Source organism: Scyliorhinus canicula, chromosome 5 (genome assembly GCF_902713615.1).
Source record: "Scyliorhinus canicula chromosome 5, sScyCan1.1, whole genome shotgun sequence".
NCBI lineage: Eukaryota > Metazoa > Chordata > Chondrichthyes > Carcharhiniformes > Scyliorhinidae > Scyliorhinus > Scyliorhinus canicula.
Genome location: NC_052150.1, coordinates 233472716 through 233486113, shown reverse-complemented (window position 1 = coordinate 233486113; position 13398 = coordinate 233472716). Strand labels below are relative to the sequence as shown.

Genomic DNA, 13398 nt, shown 5'->3' with positions numbered 1-13398 from the left:
AAGTTTGTGCAAAAGTGGATGCGTTTATGAGCATTTGTGCATGTCTATATTGGTGAGTGTAAGTGCGAGAAAAACTGAGTGTTCATGTGACTGAGTGTGCAAACGTGTGTGTCTGTGCATGTGAGCGTACAAGTGAGCATGCAAGTGTGTGTGCATGTGAGCAAGTGCGTGAATGAATGAGTGTGTGTGATTGAGCAAGTGAGTGAGCGTGTCAGAGAGTGTGCAAGTGAGAGTGTGCAGGTCTGAGTGAATGAGTGAGTGCATGAGTGAGTGTGAGTGTGAGTGTGTGTGTGTATGTGTGGGAGTGTGTGAGTGTGTCTGAGTACGGGAGTGTGAGTGAGTGATTGAGTGTGAATGAGTGGGCGAGTGTTCATACGTGTGTGCGTGTGATTGAACGTCTGAGCAAGTGTGTGAGTATCCGAGTGTGCACATGAGTGTGTGTTCATGTGTACCAGTGAGTGCATGTGTAAGTGACACTGTGTGTGTGCATGTGAATAAGTGAGTGTGCAAATGAGCGTGAGTGCATGCACAAGTGAGACAGCATGTGTGACTGAGTGAGTGTGCGTGTGAGTAACTGAGTGTGTGCATCTAAGTGACTGTGCATGTGTACAAGTGAGCATAAAAGTGAGCATGTGAGTGACTGTGGTGTAGATGTGAGCAAGTGAGTGTGCAAGTGAGTGAGTTCGTGCACGAGTGAGAGCATGTGAGAGTGTGTGTGAGTTAACAAGCAAGCGAGCGTGCGAGTGAGTTTGCAACAGAGTGTGAGTAAGCAAGGGAGCGAGTGTGTGAGTGAGTGAGTGTGCAAGGGAGTGAGTGAGTAAGCGAGTGAGTAAGAGAGTGAGTGACTGAGTGTGCAAGTGAGTGCGCGGACGAGTGACTGTGTGGGCGAGTATGTGTAAATGTGTGAGGGAATGAGTGAGTGTGCAAGTGAATGTGAGAGTCTGTGAGTGTGTGTGAGTGAGTGTGTGCACTTGTGTTTGTGAGTATACGCGTGAGTGTAAGTGTGATTGAGTGTGAGTCAGTGAGAGTGAGTGAGTGTGAAAGTATATGTGAGCAAGTGTGCATGTGTGAAAGTGTGCAAGTGAGTGTAAGTGAGTGCATTACCAAGTGAGTGCATTATTGAGTGAGTGTGAGTATGTACAAGTGAATGTGAGTGAGAGTGTGTGAGCGAGAATGTGTGAGTGAGTGTGTACGTGTGAGTCTGTGAGTGAGAGTGAGAAAGTGAGTTTGAGTGAGTGTTTGAGCGAGTGTGTATGTGTGAGATGGTGCGAGTGAGTGTGTGTGACAGTGTGCGAGTGTTTGTGAGTGCGTGACTGAGTGATTGTGAGCGAGTATGTACGAGTGAGTGAGAGTGTGAGTATGTGCAAATGAGTGTGTGTGTGACTGAGTGCGTGACTGAGTGTGAGCGAGTGAGAGTGTGAGTGAGAATAAGTGTGAGTATGTATGAGGGTGTGAGTGTGAGAGTCAGTGAGAGTGAGTCAGTGAGAGTGTGAGTGAGAGCGAGTGAGTGTGAGTGAGTGAGAGTGAGTGTGAGTGAGCGTGATTGTGTGGAGTTGTTTGGTTTTGATCAGAGTCAGTACATATTCCCCGTGTGTTCGTTCTATTCTGTTACCTTGATGGCGTCGATATATTGTTTTGCAAATTTCTCACATTCATCCACCTTCTCTCTGTTCCTCTCAACTTCCTGCAGCACTTTCTGTAAAAGCAGGAATACTTCAATCAGCAAAACATTGAGGGGAGTGGAGGAGAGGGGGAGGGGGAGAGGGAGGGGTGGGGAGGGGAGAGGAGAGGAGGGGGAAGGGTGGAGATGGGGAGGGGGTGGGGAGGAGAGGGGGTTGGGTGGAGAAGAGAGGGGGAGGGGTGGAGAGGGGGAATGGTGGAGAGGGGAGGGGAATGGTGGAGAGGGGAGGGGAATGGTGGAGAGGGGGAGGGGTGGAGAGGGGAGGGGAATGGTGGAGAGGGGAGGGGAATGGTGGAGAGGGGAGGGGAATGGTGGAGAGGGGAGGGGAATGGTGGAGAGGGGAGGGGAATGGTGGAGAGGGGAGGGGAATGGTGGAGAGGGGAGGGGAATGGTGGAGAGGGGAGGGGAATGGTGGAGAGGGGAGGGGAATGGTGGAGAGGGGAGGGGAATGGTGGAGAGGGGAGGGGAATGGTGGAGAGGGGAGGGGAATGGTGGAGAGGGGAGGGGAATGGTGGAGAGGGGAGGGGAATGGTGGAGAGGGGAGGGGAATGGTGGAGAGCTGCCTTCTTGAACCGCGGCAGTCCATGTGGAGTAGGTACACCGTCTGTGATGTTAGGGAAGGAGTTCATAGAATTTACAGTGCAGAAGGAGGCCATTCGGCCCACTTAAACCCACACCTCCACCCTAACCCCGTACCTCCACCCTAACCCCGTACCTCCACCCTAACCCCGTACCTCCACCCTAACCCCGTACCTCCACCCTAACCCCGTACCTCCACCCTAACCCCGTACCCCCACCCTAACCCCGTACCTCCACCCTAAACCCGTGCCTCCACTCTAACCCCGTACCTCCACCCTTACCTCGTACCTTCATCTAAACTTTTTGGGCACTAAAGGGCAATTGATCATGGCCAATCCACCACATCTTTGGACTGTGGGAGGAAACCGGAGCACCCGGAGGAAACCCACGCAGACACGGGGAGAACGTGCAGACACCGCACAGAGTGACCCAGCCGGGAATCGAACCTGGGACCCGGGAGCTGTGAAGTAACAGAGTTAACCACTGTGCTACCGTGCTGACCAGGATGTTGCCCCGGCGACAGTGAAGGAACGGCCGATATATTTCCCAGTCAGGGTGGTGAGTGGCTGGGAGGGGAACCTCCAGGTGGTGGGGTTCCCAGGTATCTGCTGCTCTTGTCCTTCTAGATGGTAGTGGTCGTGGGTTTGGAAGGTGCTGTCTGAGGAACATTGGTGAGTTCCTGCAGTGCAGCTTGTAGATGGTACACACGGCTGTTACTGAGCGTCAGTGGTGGAGGGTTTGAATATTTGTGGAAGCGGGAGCAATCAGACGAGGCTGCTTTGTCCTGGATGATTCGAGCTCCTCGAGTGTTGCTGGAACTGAACTTCAATCCTGGATGACCATATAAGAATTAGGAGCAGGAGTCGGCCATCTGGCCCCTCGAGCCTGCTCCGCCATTCAATGAGATCATGGCTGATCTTTTGTGGACTCAGCTCTACTTTCCGGCCCGAACACCATAACCCTTAATCCCTTTATTCTTCAAAAAACTATCTATCTTTACCTTAAAAACATGTAATGAAGGAGCCTCAACTGCTTCACTGGGCAAGGAATTCCATAGATTCACAACCCTTTGGGTGAAGAAGTTCCTCCTAAACTCAGTCCTAAATCTACTTCCCCTTATTTTGAGGCTATGTCCCCTAGTTCTGCTTTCACCCGCCAGTGGAAACTCCCCTAACTGGCGGGGCGGGTCGTGGCGGCATTGAAGAGTGGCGTGAACCACTCCGGTGCAAATCCTCAGCACCTTCAGGGGCTAGGCCGGAGCCGGGAGGGTTGGGGCCACGCCAGCCAGCGCCGAAGTGCCAGAGTGTTCTGACGTCATCCCAGCGTATGCTCAGGGGGGGTTCCTCCCTGTGCCGGCCATGATGGACTGTTACACCAGCTGGCACGGAGGGAAAGAGTGCCCCCACGGCACAGGCCCGCCCGCGGATCAGTGCCCCCCCCCCCTCACCCGGGGCCAGATCCCGCCCAGCGCACCCCCCCCCCCCCCCCCCCCCCCGAGGACTCCGCAGCTGCCCACAGAGCCAGGTCCCGCCCGCGCGCCCCCCCCCCCCCCCGAGGACTCGCAGCTGCCCACAGAGCCAGGTCCCGCCCATGACACCCCCCCCCCCCCAACCCCCCAACCCCCCCGAGGACTCCGCAGCTGCCCACAGAGCCGGTCCCACCCCGCGCAGCCCCCACCCCCCCCCCGGGGCAGATCCCCCCCCCCCGAGGACTCCGCAGCTGCCCACAGAGCCAGGTCCCGCCCGCGCGCCCACCCCACCCCCCCCGGGGCAGATCCCCCCCCCCCCCGAGGACTCCGCAGCTGCCCACAGAGCCAGGTCCCGCCCCGAGCGCCCCCCACCCCCCCCGGGGAAGATCCCCCCCCCCCCCCCTCCCCCCGAGGACTCCGCAGCTGCCCACAGAGCCAGGTCCCGCCCGCGCGCCCCCCCCCCCCCCCGGGGCAGATCCCCCCCCCCCCCCGAGGACTCCGCAGCTGCCCACAGAGCCAGGTCCCGCCCGCGCGCCCCCCACCCCCCCCGGGGCAGATCCCCCCCCCCCCCCCCGAGGACTCCGCAGCTGCCCACAGAGCCAGGTCCCGCCCGCGCGCACCCCCACCCCCCCCGGGGCAGATCCCCCCCCCCCCCGAGGACTCCGCAGCTGCCCACAGAGCCAGGTCCCGCCCGCGCGCCCCCCCCCCCCCCGGGGAAGATCCCCCCCCCCCCCCCCCCCCCCGAGGACTCCGCAGCTGCCCACAGAGCCAGGTCCCGCCCGCGCGCCCCCCACCCCCCCCGGGGAAGATCCCCCCCCCCCCCCCCTCCCCCCGAGGACTCCGCAGCTGCCCACAGAGCCAGGTCCCGCCCGCGCGCCCCCCACCCCCCCGGGGCAGATCCCCCCCCCGAGGACTCCGCAGCTGCCCACAGAGCCAGGTCCCGCCCGCGCGCCCCCCAACCCCCCCGGGGACTCCGCAGCTGCCCACAGAGCCAGGTCCCGCCTCGCGCGCCCCCACCCCCCCCGGGGCAGATCCCCCCCCCCCCGAGGACTCCGCAGCTGCCCACAGAGCCAGGTCCCGCCCGCGCGCCCCCCACCCCCCCCCGGGGACTCCGCAGCTGCCCACAGAGCCAGGTCCCACCCGCGCGCCCCCCACCCCCCCGGGCAGATCCCCCCCCCCCTGAGGACTCCGCAGCTGCCCACAGAGCCAGGTCCCGCCCGCGCGCCCCCCCCCCCCCCCCCGGGGCAGATCCCCCCCCCCCGGGGACCTCCGCAGCTGCCCACAGAGCCAGGTCCCGCCCGCGCGCCCCCCCCCCCCCCCCGGGGACTCCGCAGCTGCCCACAGAGCCAGGTCCCGCCCGCGCGCCCCCCACCCCCCCCGGGGCAGATCCCCCCCCCCCGGGGACTCCGCAGCTGCCCACAGAGCCAGGTCCCGCCCGCGCGCCCCCCCCCCCCCCCCCCCCCCCGAGGACTCCGCAGCTGCCCACAGAGCCAGGTCCCACCGGTACGGACCTGGTGTAATTCACGGCGGCTGGACCGGACGTAAACGGGTGGCCGCTCGGCCCATCTCGGGGCAGAGAATCTCCGGGGGGGTTGGGGGGGGGGGGGGGGGGACGCGTGACGCGATTCCCACCCCCTCTGTAAAACCAGCGCCGGAGACTGCACAGGCTCTGACTTTCCAAACATTTCTTGGATTCGGGAATCGCCATTCCGACTGGAAGTTGTCAAATGTCACAGCACTTCTCAGGAAAGGAGGGAGAGAGAAAACAGCGAACACACAGCCGAACACCAGTTGTTGGGAAAATGCTGGGATTTATGATTCAGTCTCAACAAAGCACGGTAGCACAAGTGGATAGCACTGTGGCTTCACAGCGCCAGGGTCCCGGGTTCGATTCCCCGCTGGGTAACTGTCTGTGCGCAGTCTGCACGTTCCCCCCGTGTGTGCGTGGGTTTCCTCCGGGTGCTCCGGTTTCCTCCCACAGTCCAAAGACGTGTAGGTTAGGTGGATTGGAGATGATAAATTGCCCCTCAGTGTCCAAAAGAGGTTAGGAGAGGTTATTGGATTACGGAGAAAGGGTGGAAGTGAGGGTTTAAGTGGGTCGGTGCAGACTCGATGGGCCGAATGGCCTCCTTCTGCACTGTATGTTCTGTGTTCTACAAAGGCACTTTGAAAAAATCCTGTGATTAGAAAAAGTCAATGTGGTTTTACAAATCCCATTTGATAAATTTCTTAAGAGTATTTTGAGGATGTAACCAAGAGGGTAAACAAAGGGGAACCAGTAGATATCGTCTATCTGTTATACCTGAAGCTCGAGATCAGCCATGATCATAGTGAATCGAAGAACATGTTTATATTTCTCTACTTCTATTCCTGTTTCTTGTGTTTGCTATCCCCATGAGCTCTCTCCTTCCTTGGGTCCCTCTCCCCTGGATCTCCGCTGGACCGCCCTCTACCTGGGTTTCGATATCCCTGGGCTCTGCTCCCATGCCCCCACGCCCTGGGGTATGGGGTTCGGTATCCCTGGGCACTGCCCCCACGCCCTGGGGTATGGGGTTCGGTATCCCTGGGCACTGCTCCCATGCCCCCACGCCCTGGGGTATGGGGTTCGGTATCCCTGGGCACTGCCCCCACGCCCTGGGGTATGGGGTTCGGTATCCCTGGGCACTGCCCCCACGCCCTGGGGTATGGGGTTCGGTATCCCTGGGCACTGCCCCCACGCCCTGGGGTAACAACAGATACCTTCTCTTGCTGCAGTTGCTCCTTCAGGCTGCTGCTGTCTCTGATTGGCCTCGCCTGGATCTTCTCCTGACGTTCTTTAGTCTCCTGGATCCACTGGATCAACAAATCGTGAGCCTCCCGGTAATAGCTGAGCTGTCGGCCTAGCTGTTGCAGTTCTCGCGAGCGGATGTCAATTTGCGCCTGAATCCCCAGCCAGTGCTCCAGTAGTTGCTGTACACACTCCCGGTATCGATCCAAGTCAACATCTCGTTCACTGTGACTGTGAATCAGTTGTTCATTTACCAGTTTGGCTTTGCTGAGTTCGTTGTCCAGATTATCGAAGAGTGGTCGCTTATCTTCAACCTCTGCACGCATCTCCTAAACAGAGAAGAACAGAGCGATCAACTCAGGAGTGACAGAACAGCATTGAGACCCAGTATCAAGATCCAAGATGTTGTCGATATCAATTCTAAGAAAGTGTTTGACAAGGTACCACCATAAAGACTGGTTAACAAAATGGAGCTTCATGGAATCAATGTCTAATTGGAAACACATTTGGCTTCAGGACAGTTATGGTGAGTGGTGGTCGATAGTGTGTCAGACTGGAAGACATGTTATTGTGAGGGCGCAGTGCTGCGACCACTGATTATTTATATACATAAAACAGCCTTGGAATATGGAATAAAATTTCAGAATTTGCCAATGAGACTGCGAATGATGTGCTTCGAAAGGTTAGTCACGGCACAAATCAACTCCAGCCTCCCGGATTGCCTTGATCCACTACAGTTCGCCTCCCACTGCAACAGGTCCACAACAGACGCCATCTCCATGGCCCTGCACTCTACCCTGGAACACCTCGATAACAGACACCTATGTCAGACTCCAATCTATCGACTACAACTCAGCATTCAACACCATCATTCCAACAAAACTCATCTCCAAACTCCGTGGCCTTGGCCTCGGCTCCTCCCTCTGCGACTGGATCCTGAACTTTCTAACCCACAGGCCACAATCAGTAAAGATAGGCAACAACACCTCCTCCACTATCATCCTCAACACCGGTGCCCCACAAGGCTGTGTCCTCAGCCCCCTACTATACTCCTTATACACCGATGACAGTGTGGCCAAATTCCCCTCCAACTTGATTGTCAAATTTGCTGATGACACCACCGCAGTGGGTCGGATTTCAAACAATGACGAGACAGAGTACAGGAATGAGATAGAGAATCTGGTGAACTGGTGCAACGACAATAATCTCTCTCTCAATGTCAACAAAACGAAGGAGATTGTCATCGACTTCAGGAAGCATAGTGGAGAACATGCCCCCTACATCAATGGGAATGAAGTAGAAAGGGTCGAGAGCTTTAAGCTTTTTAGGTGTACAGATCACCAACCTGTCCTAGTCCCCCCACTATAGTTAAGAACGACTCTACTTTCTCAGAAGACTAAGGAAATTTGGATGTCAGCTACGACCCTCACCAACTTCTACAGATGCCCCATAGAAAGCATTCTTTCTGGTTGTATCACAGCTTGGTATGGAGCCTGCTCTGCCCAAGACTGCAGGAAACTACAAAAGGTTGTGAATGTAGCCCAGTCCATCACACAAACCAGCCTCCCATCCATTGACTCTGTCTATAATTCCCGCTGCCTCAGAAAGGCAGCCAGCATAATTAAGGACCCCACGCACCCCGGACATACTCTCTTCCACCTCCTTCTGTCAGGAAAAAGATACCAAAGTTTGAGGTCACGTACCAACCGACTCAAGAACAGCTGCTTCCCTAATGCCATCAGACTTTTGAATGGACCTACCTCGTATTAAGTTGATCTTTTCTCTACACCTTGCTATAACTGTAACATTATATTCTGCAGTCTCTCCTTCCTTCCCTATGTACGGTATGCATTGTTTGTACAGCATGCAAGAAATAATACTTTTCACTGTATACTAATACATGTGACAATAATAAATCAAATTAAAAAAATCAAAAGATTAAAGTTAAAGGAGTGACCAGCAGTGAGAGTGACACAGACTAGCTGCAACAGGTTAGACGGTGAAGAGAATGGGCAGACAAGTGGCAGATCGAGCTGTGGCAGATCCCATAGTGATGTGGGAGCTGATGCATTTTGCAAAAAGGATCTTGAAAGACAAATATGGAGTTAATGTGCGAGTTGTGAAGGGGTTTGCAGGAACAGAGGGAGCTGGGGGTTTGTGTGGACAGATCTTTAAAGATGCCAGGACAAATTGAGAGAGTGGTTGGCGAAGATACTTCAGGAAGGATGTGAGGGTCGTTGAGAGGGTGAGGAGGGGATTTACCGGAATGGTTCAGGGATAAAGGATTTCAGTTACATAGAAACACAGAAAATAGAAGCAGCAGGAGGCCATTCGGCCCTTTGAGCCTGCTCCACCATTCATTCTGATCATGGTTGATCAAGTTCAGTACCCTGATCCTGCCTTCCCCCATATCCCTCGATCCCTTTAGCTCCAAGAGCTGTATCTAATTCCTTCCTGAAATTACACAACGTTTTGGTCTCAGACTTTCTGTGGGAGTGAATTCCACAGATTCCCCACTCTCTGGGTGAAGAAATTTGGCCGGGCTCATTCCCCAATACCAGGTCCAGTACAGCCCCTTCCCTAGTTGGACTATCTACATATTGTTTTCAGAAGCCCTACTGGCTGCTCCTTACAAAATTTGCTGGCTGTTGGGAGGCCTGTAGTAAACCCCCAACATTGTGACTGCTCCCTTCTTATTCCTGATCTCTACCCATATAGCCTCGCTGCCCTCTGAGGTGTCCTCCCGTAGTACAGCTGTGATATTCTCCCTAACCAGTAGCGCAACTCCGCCACCCCTTTTACATCCCCCTTTATCCCACCTGAAACATCTCAATCCTGGAACGTTTAGCTGCCAATCCTGTCCCTCCCTCAACCAGGTCTCTGTAGTGGCAACGACATCATAGTTCCAAGTACTAATCCAAGCTGTAAGTTCATCTGCCTTACCTGTTACACTCCTCACATTGAAACAAATGCACTTCAAACCACCAGACCCTCTGTGACAGCTCCCTGCCTGCTCTTCCTCTGAGTCTTACTGGCCATCTTTGGAATTCCCCACCCAGTGAAGAGTTGAGGCGCCTTCATTAAATGTTTTCAAGATAAAGATAGAGGGCGGAATTCTCCGGTATCTGGCGGGCGGGCCGTACCGGTGCCAAAGAGTGGCGTGAACCACTCCGACGTCGGGCTGCCCGGCAGGTGTGGAGTCCTCCGTACCTTTGGCCATGACGGAGCTTTACAGCAGCCGGTGCAGAGGGAAAGAGTGCACCCATGGCACAGGCCCACCCGCAGGCCAGGCCACCGTGGGTGCCCCCCACGGGGCCGGATCCGCCCCCCCCCCCCCGCGAGGACTCCGCAGGCTGCCCGCAGAGCCAGGTCCCGCCGGTACAAACCTTGGGTAATTTACGCCAGCGGGCGGGACTGGCCGAAAACTGGCAGCCACTCGGCCCATCGCGGAGCAGAGAATCGCCGGGGAGGGGGGGCGCTGCCAACGGCCCCCGACCGGCGTTGTGCGATTCCCACCTCTGCCAAAAACACGGCACTAAAAATTCGGCAGCTGGCATCGGGGCATCGGGCTGGGATTCATGCTGCCCCCCAATTCGGCAGCTGGCATCGGGCTGGGATTCATGCTGCCCCCCAATTCGGCAGCTGGCATCGGGCTGGGATTCATGCTGCCCCCCAATTCGGCAGCTGGCATCGGGCTGGGATTCATGCTGCCCCCCAATTCGGCAGCTGGCATCGGGCTGGGATTCATGCTGCCCCCCAATTCGGCAGCTGGCATCGGGCTGGGATTCATGCTGCCCCCCAATTCGGCAGCTGGCATCGGGCTGGGATTCATGCTGCCCCCCAATTCGGCAGCTGGCATCGGGCTGGGATTCATGCTGCCCCCCAATTCGGCAGCTGGCATCGGGCTGGGATTCATGCTGCCCCCCAATTCGGCAGCTGGCATCGGGCTGGGATTCATGCTGCCCCCCAATTCGGCAGCTGGCATCGGGCTGGGATTCATGCTGCCCCCCAATTCGGCAGCTGGCATCGGGCTGGGATTCATGCTGCCCCCCAGCGAGGGGTCGGCGGGGGGGGTCGGAGAATCCCACCCAGAGAGGTTTTTGAAGAATAAAGGAATAAAGGGTTATGGTGTTCGGGCCGGAAAGTGGATCAGCCATGATCTCATTGAATGGCAGAGTAGGCTCAAGGGGCCAGATGGCCGACTCCTGCTCTGAGTTCTTATGTTCTTATGAACTCTTTAGTTCCCCTTCAGTTATTTCCCCTTCTATTGTTCCCTCCCAAGTGATGTTTGTTTGTCTTGTGTGTGTGTTTGTGTGTGTTTGTGTATAGAGGGTGGGGGCAAGTTAAAATGGGGAATTAGGAATGAGATCATAGTTAACCAGTTATATGAAATGAAAATCGCTCATTGTCACAAGTAGGCTTCAATTAAGTTACTGTGAAAAGCCCCTAGTCGCCACATTCTGGCGCCTGTTCGGGGAGGCTGATACGGGATTTGCTGCATATTTCATTATATTTTGTGTTATAAATAAACAGTAATTGTGTTTACATTTATAATAATAATAATCTTTGTTGGCAACTGCTCGGCCCAGGACCGCAAGGAACTTCAGAGAGTCATGAATACTGCCCAGTCCATCACACGAACCTGCCTCCCATCCATGGACTCCATCTACACCTCCCGCTGCCGGGGGAAAGCGGGCAGCATAATCAAGGATCCCTCCCACCCGGCTTACTCACTTTTCCAACTTCTTCCATCGGGCAGAAGATTCAGAAGTCTGAGAACACGCACGAACAGACTCAAAAACAGCTTCTTCCCCACTGTCACCAGACTCCTAAATGACCCTCTTATTGACTGACCTCATTAACACTACACCCTGTATGCTTCAACCGATGCCAATGCTTATGTAGTTACATTGTATATCTTGTGTTGCCCTATTATGTATTTTCTTGAATTTTGTTTAATTCCCTTTTCTTCCCATGAACTTAATGATCTGTTGAGTTGCTCGCAGAAAAATACTTTTCACTGTACCTCGGTAGACGTGACAATAAACAAATCCAATCCAATCCATTAACACTGCAATGAAGTTACTGTGAAAAGCCCCTAGTCTCCACATTCCGGCGCCTGTCCGGGTCACAGAGGGAGAATTCAGAATGTCCAAATTACCTAACAGCAAGTCTTTTGGGACTTGTGGGAGGAAACCGGAGCACCCGGAGGAAACCCACGCAGACACGGGGAGAACGTGCAGAATCCGCACAGATAGTGACCCAAGCCAGGAATTGAACCTGGGACCCTGACACTGTGAAGCAACAGTGCTAGCCATTGTGCGGCCGTGCTGCCTTTACTAACCTGGCGACTGTAATTATTGGGCAGCCGAGGGCCAACGAGTTTGGGTATTTTTATGAGAAATATTGGTTAATTTCCTTGTGTTGCGAGTGCGGATCAAGGGGGCGGGGGCTGGAATTAACCACTCCCTCCCCTCGGGTGGCGTACCAGCTGGCAATTTTATTTTTATTCATTCACAAGATGTGTGTGTCGCTGGTTAGGCCGGCATTTATCCCCCATCCTGAGTTACCCATCACAAGCTGGAGGTGGTGGAGAGCTGCCTTCCAGAACCGCTGCAGTCCCTGAGGTGTAGGTACATCCACTGTGCTGTTAGGGAGGGAGTTGCAGGATGGGGTGTAGGTACATCCACTGTGCTGTTAGGGAGGGAGTTGCAGGATGGGGTGTAGGTACATCCACTGTGCTGTTAGGGAGGGAGTTGCAGGATGGGGTGTAGGTACATCCACTGTGCTGTTAGGGAGGGAGTTCCAGGATGGGTGTAGGCCCACCCGCTGTGCTGTTAGGGAGGGAGTTGCAGGATGGGGTGTAGGCCCACCCTCTGTGCTGTTAGGGAGTTCCGGGATGGGGTGTAGGCCCACCCACTGTGCTGTTAGGGAGTTCCGGGATGGGGTGTAGGTCCACCCTCTGTGCTGTTAGGGAGGGAGTTCCAGGATGGGTGTAGGTCCACCCGCTGTGCTGTTAGGGAGGGAGTTCCAGGATGGGTGTAGGCCCACCCGCTGTGCTGTTAGGGAGGGAGTTCCAGGATGGGTGTAGGTCCACCCACTGTGCTGTTAGGGAGGGAGTTCCAGGATGGGTGTAGGCCCACCCACTGTGCTGTTAGGGAGTTCCAGGATGTTGCCCCAGTGACGGTGAAGGAACGGCCGATATATTTCCCAGTCAGGGCGGTGAGTGACTGGGAGGGGAACCTCCAGGTGGTGGGGTTCCCAGGTATCTGCTGCTCTTGTCCGTCTAGATGGTACTGGTCGTGGGTTTGAAAGGTGCTGCCTGAGGAGCCTTGGTGAGTTACTGCAGTGCATCTTGTAGATGGTACACACGGCTGTGAGGTTGATGTGGCACCAAGTCTAAATGACACTCTCCCCTCACTCACTGCACCCTTTTGTATCCCTGGCAGTTTAAGTAAAGTCTCTGATGGGCACCGTTACACTCTGCTCCCTCACAGTGTAACACAGTTTCACTGATCACTGATGTTTTCCACTCTTACCTTCAGCTGCTGTTTATAAGACTCCAGGGACTTTGTATCAGCCGGGACAGTGTTAACCTCCCTCAACCGAGTCTCATATTTCTCGACTAGATCCTCAGCCTCCTGTGTGTTCCGAATCACCACATTGATTGTCTTCAATCTGCAAAGAAAGGAGGCAGTAATAATAATAATCTTTTATTGTCACGAGTAGGCTTCAATGAAGTTACTGTGAAAAGCCCCTAGTCGCCACATTCCGGCGCCTGTTTGGGGAGGCTGGTACGGGAATTGAACCGTGCTGTTGGCTTTGTTCTGCATTACAAGCCAGCTGTTTACCCCACTGTGCTAAACCAGCCCTTGAGGGCATGAGAAGGAGCTGAGATAAACA

General features: G+C 55.4%; 2 protein-coding genes across 2 annotated transcripts in view; both read right to left on the bottom strand.

Annotated features, from left to right (window-relative positions):
- Nucleotides 1–13167, bottom strand: part of LOC119966676 (plectin-like) — an 84263-nt gene extending 71096 nt beyond the window's left edge. Inside the window, 3 exon segments of the mRNA XM_038798738.1 lie at nt 1613–1696; nt 6468–6824; nt 13035–13167. Coding sequence (XP_038654666.1) covers nt 1613–1696; nt 6468–6821 — 438 coding nt within the window. The 5' untranslated portion in view covers nt 6822–6824; nt 13035–13167.
- The window catches only part of LOC119965738 (plectin-like), a 192050-nt gene continuing 191780 nt past the window's right edge, over nt 13129–13398 (bottom strand). Inside the window, exon 12 of the mRNA XM_038796501.1 lies at nt 13129–13173. Coding sequence (XP_038652429.1) covers nt 13129–13173 — 45 coding nt within the window. The remainder of the gene's footprint in view (nt 13174–13398) is intronic.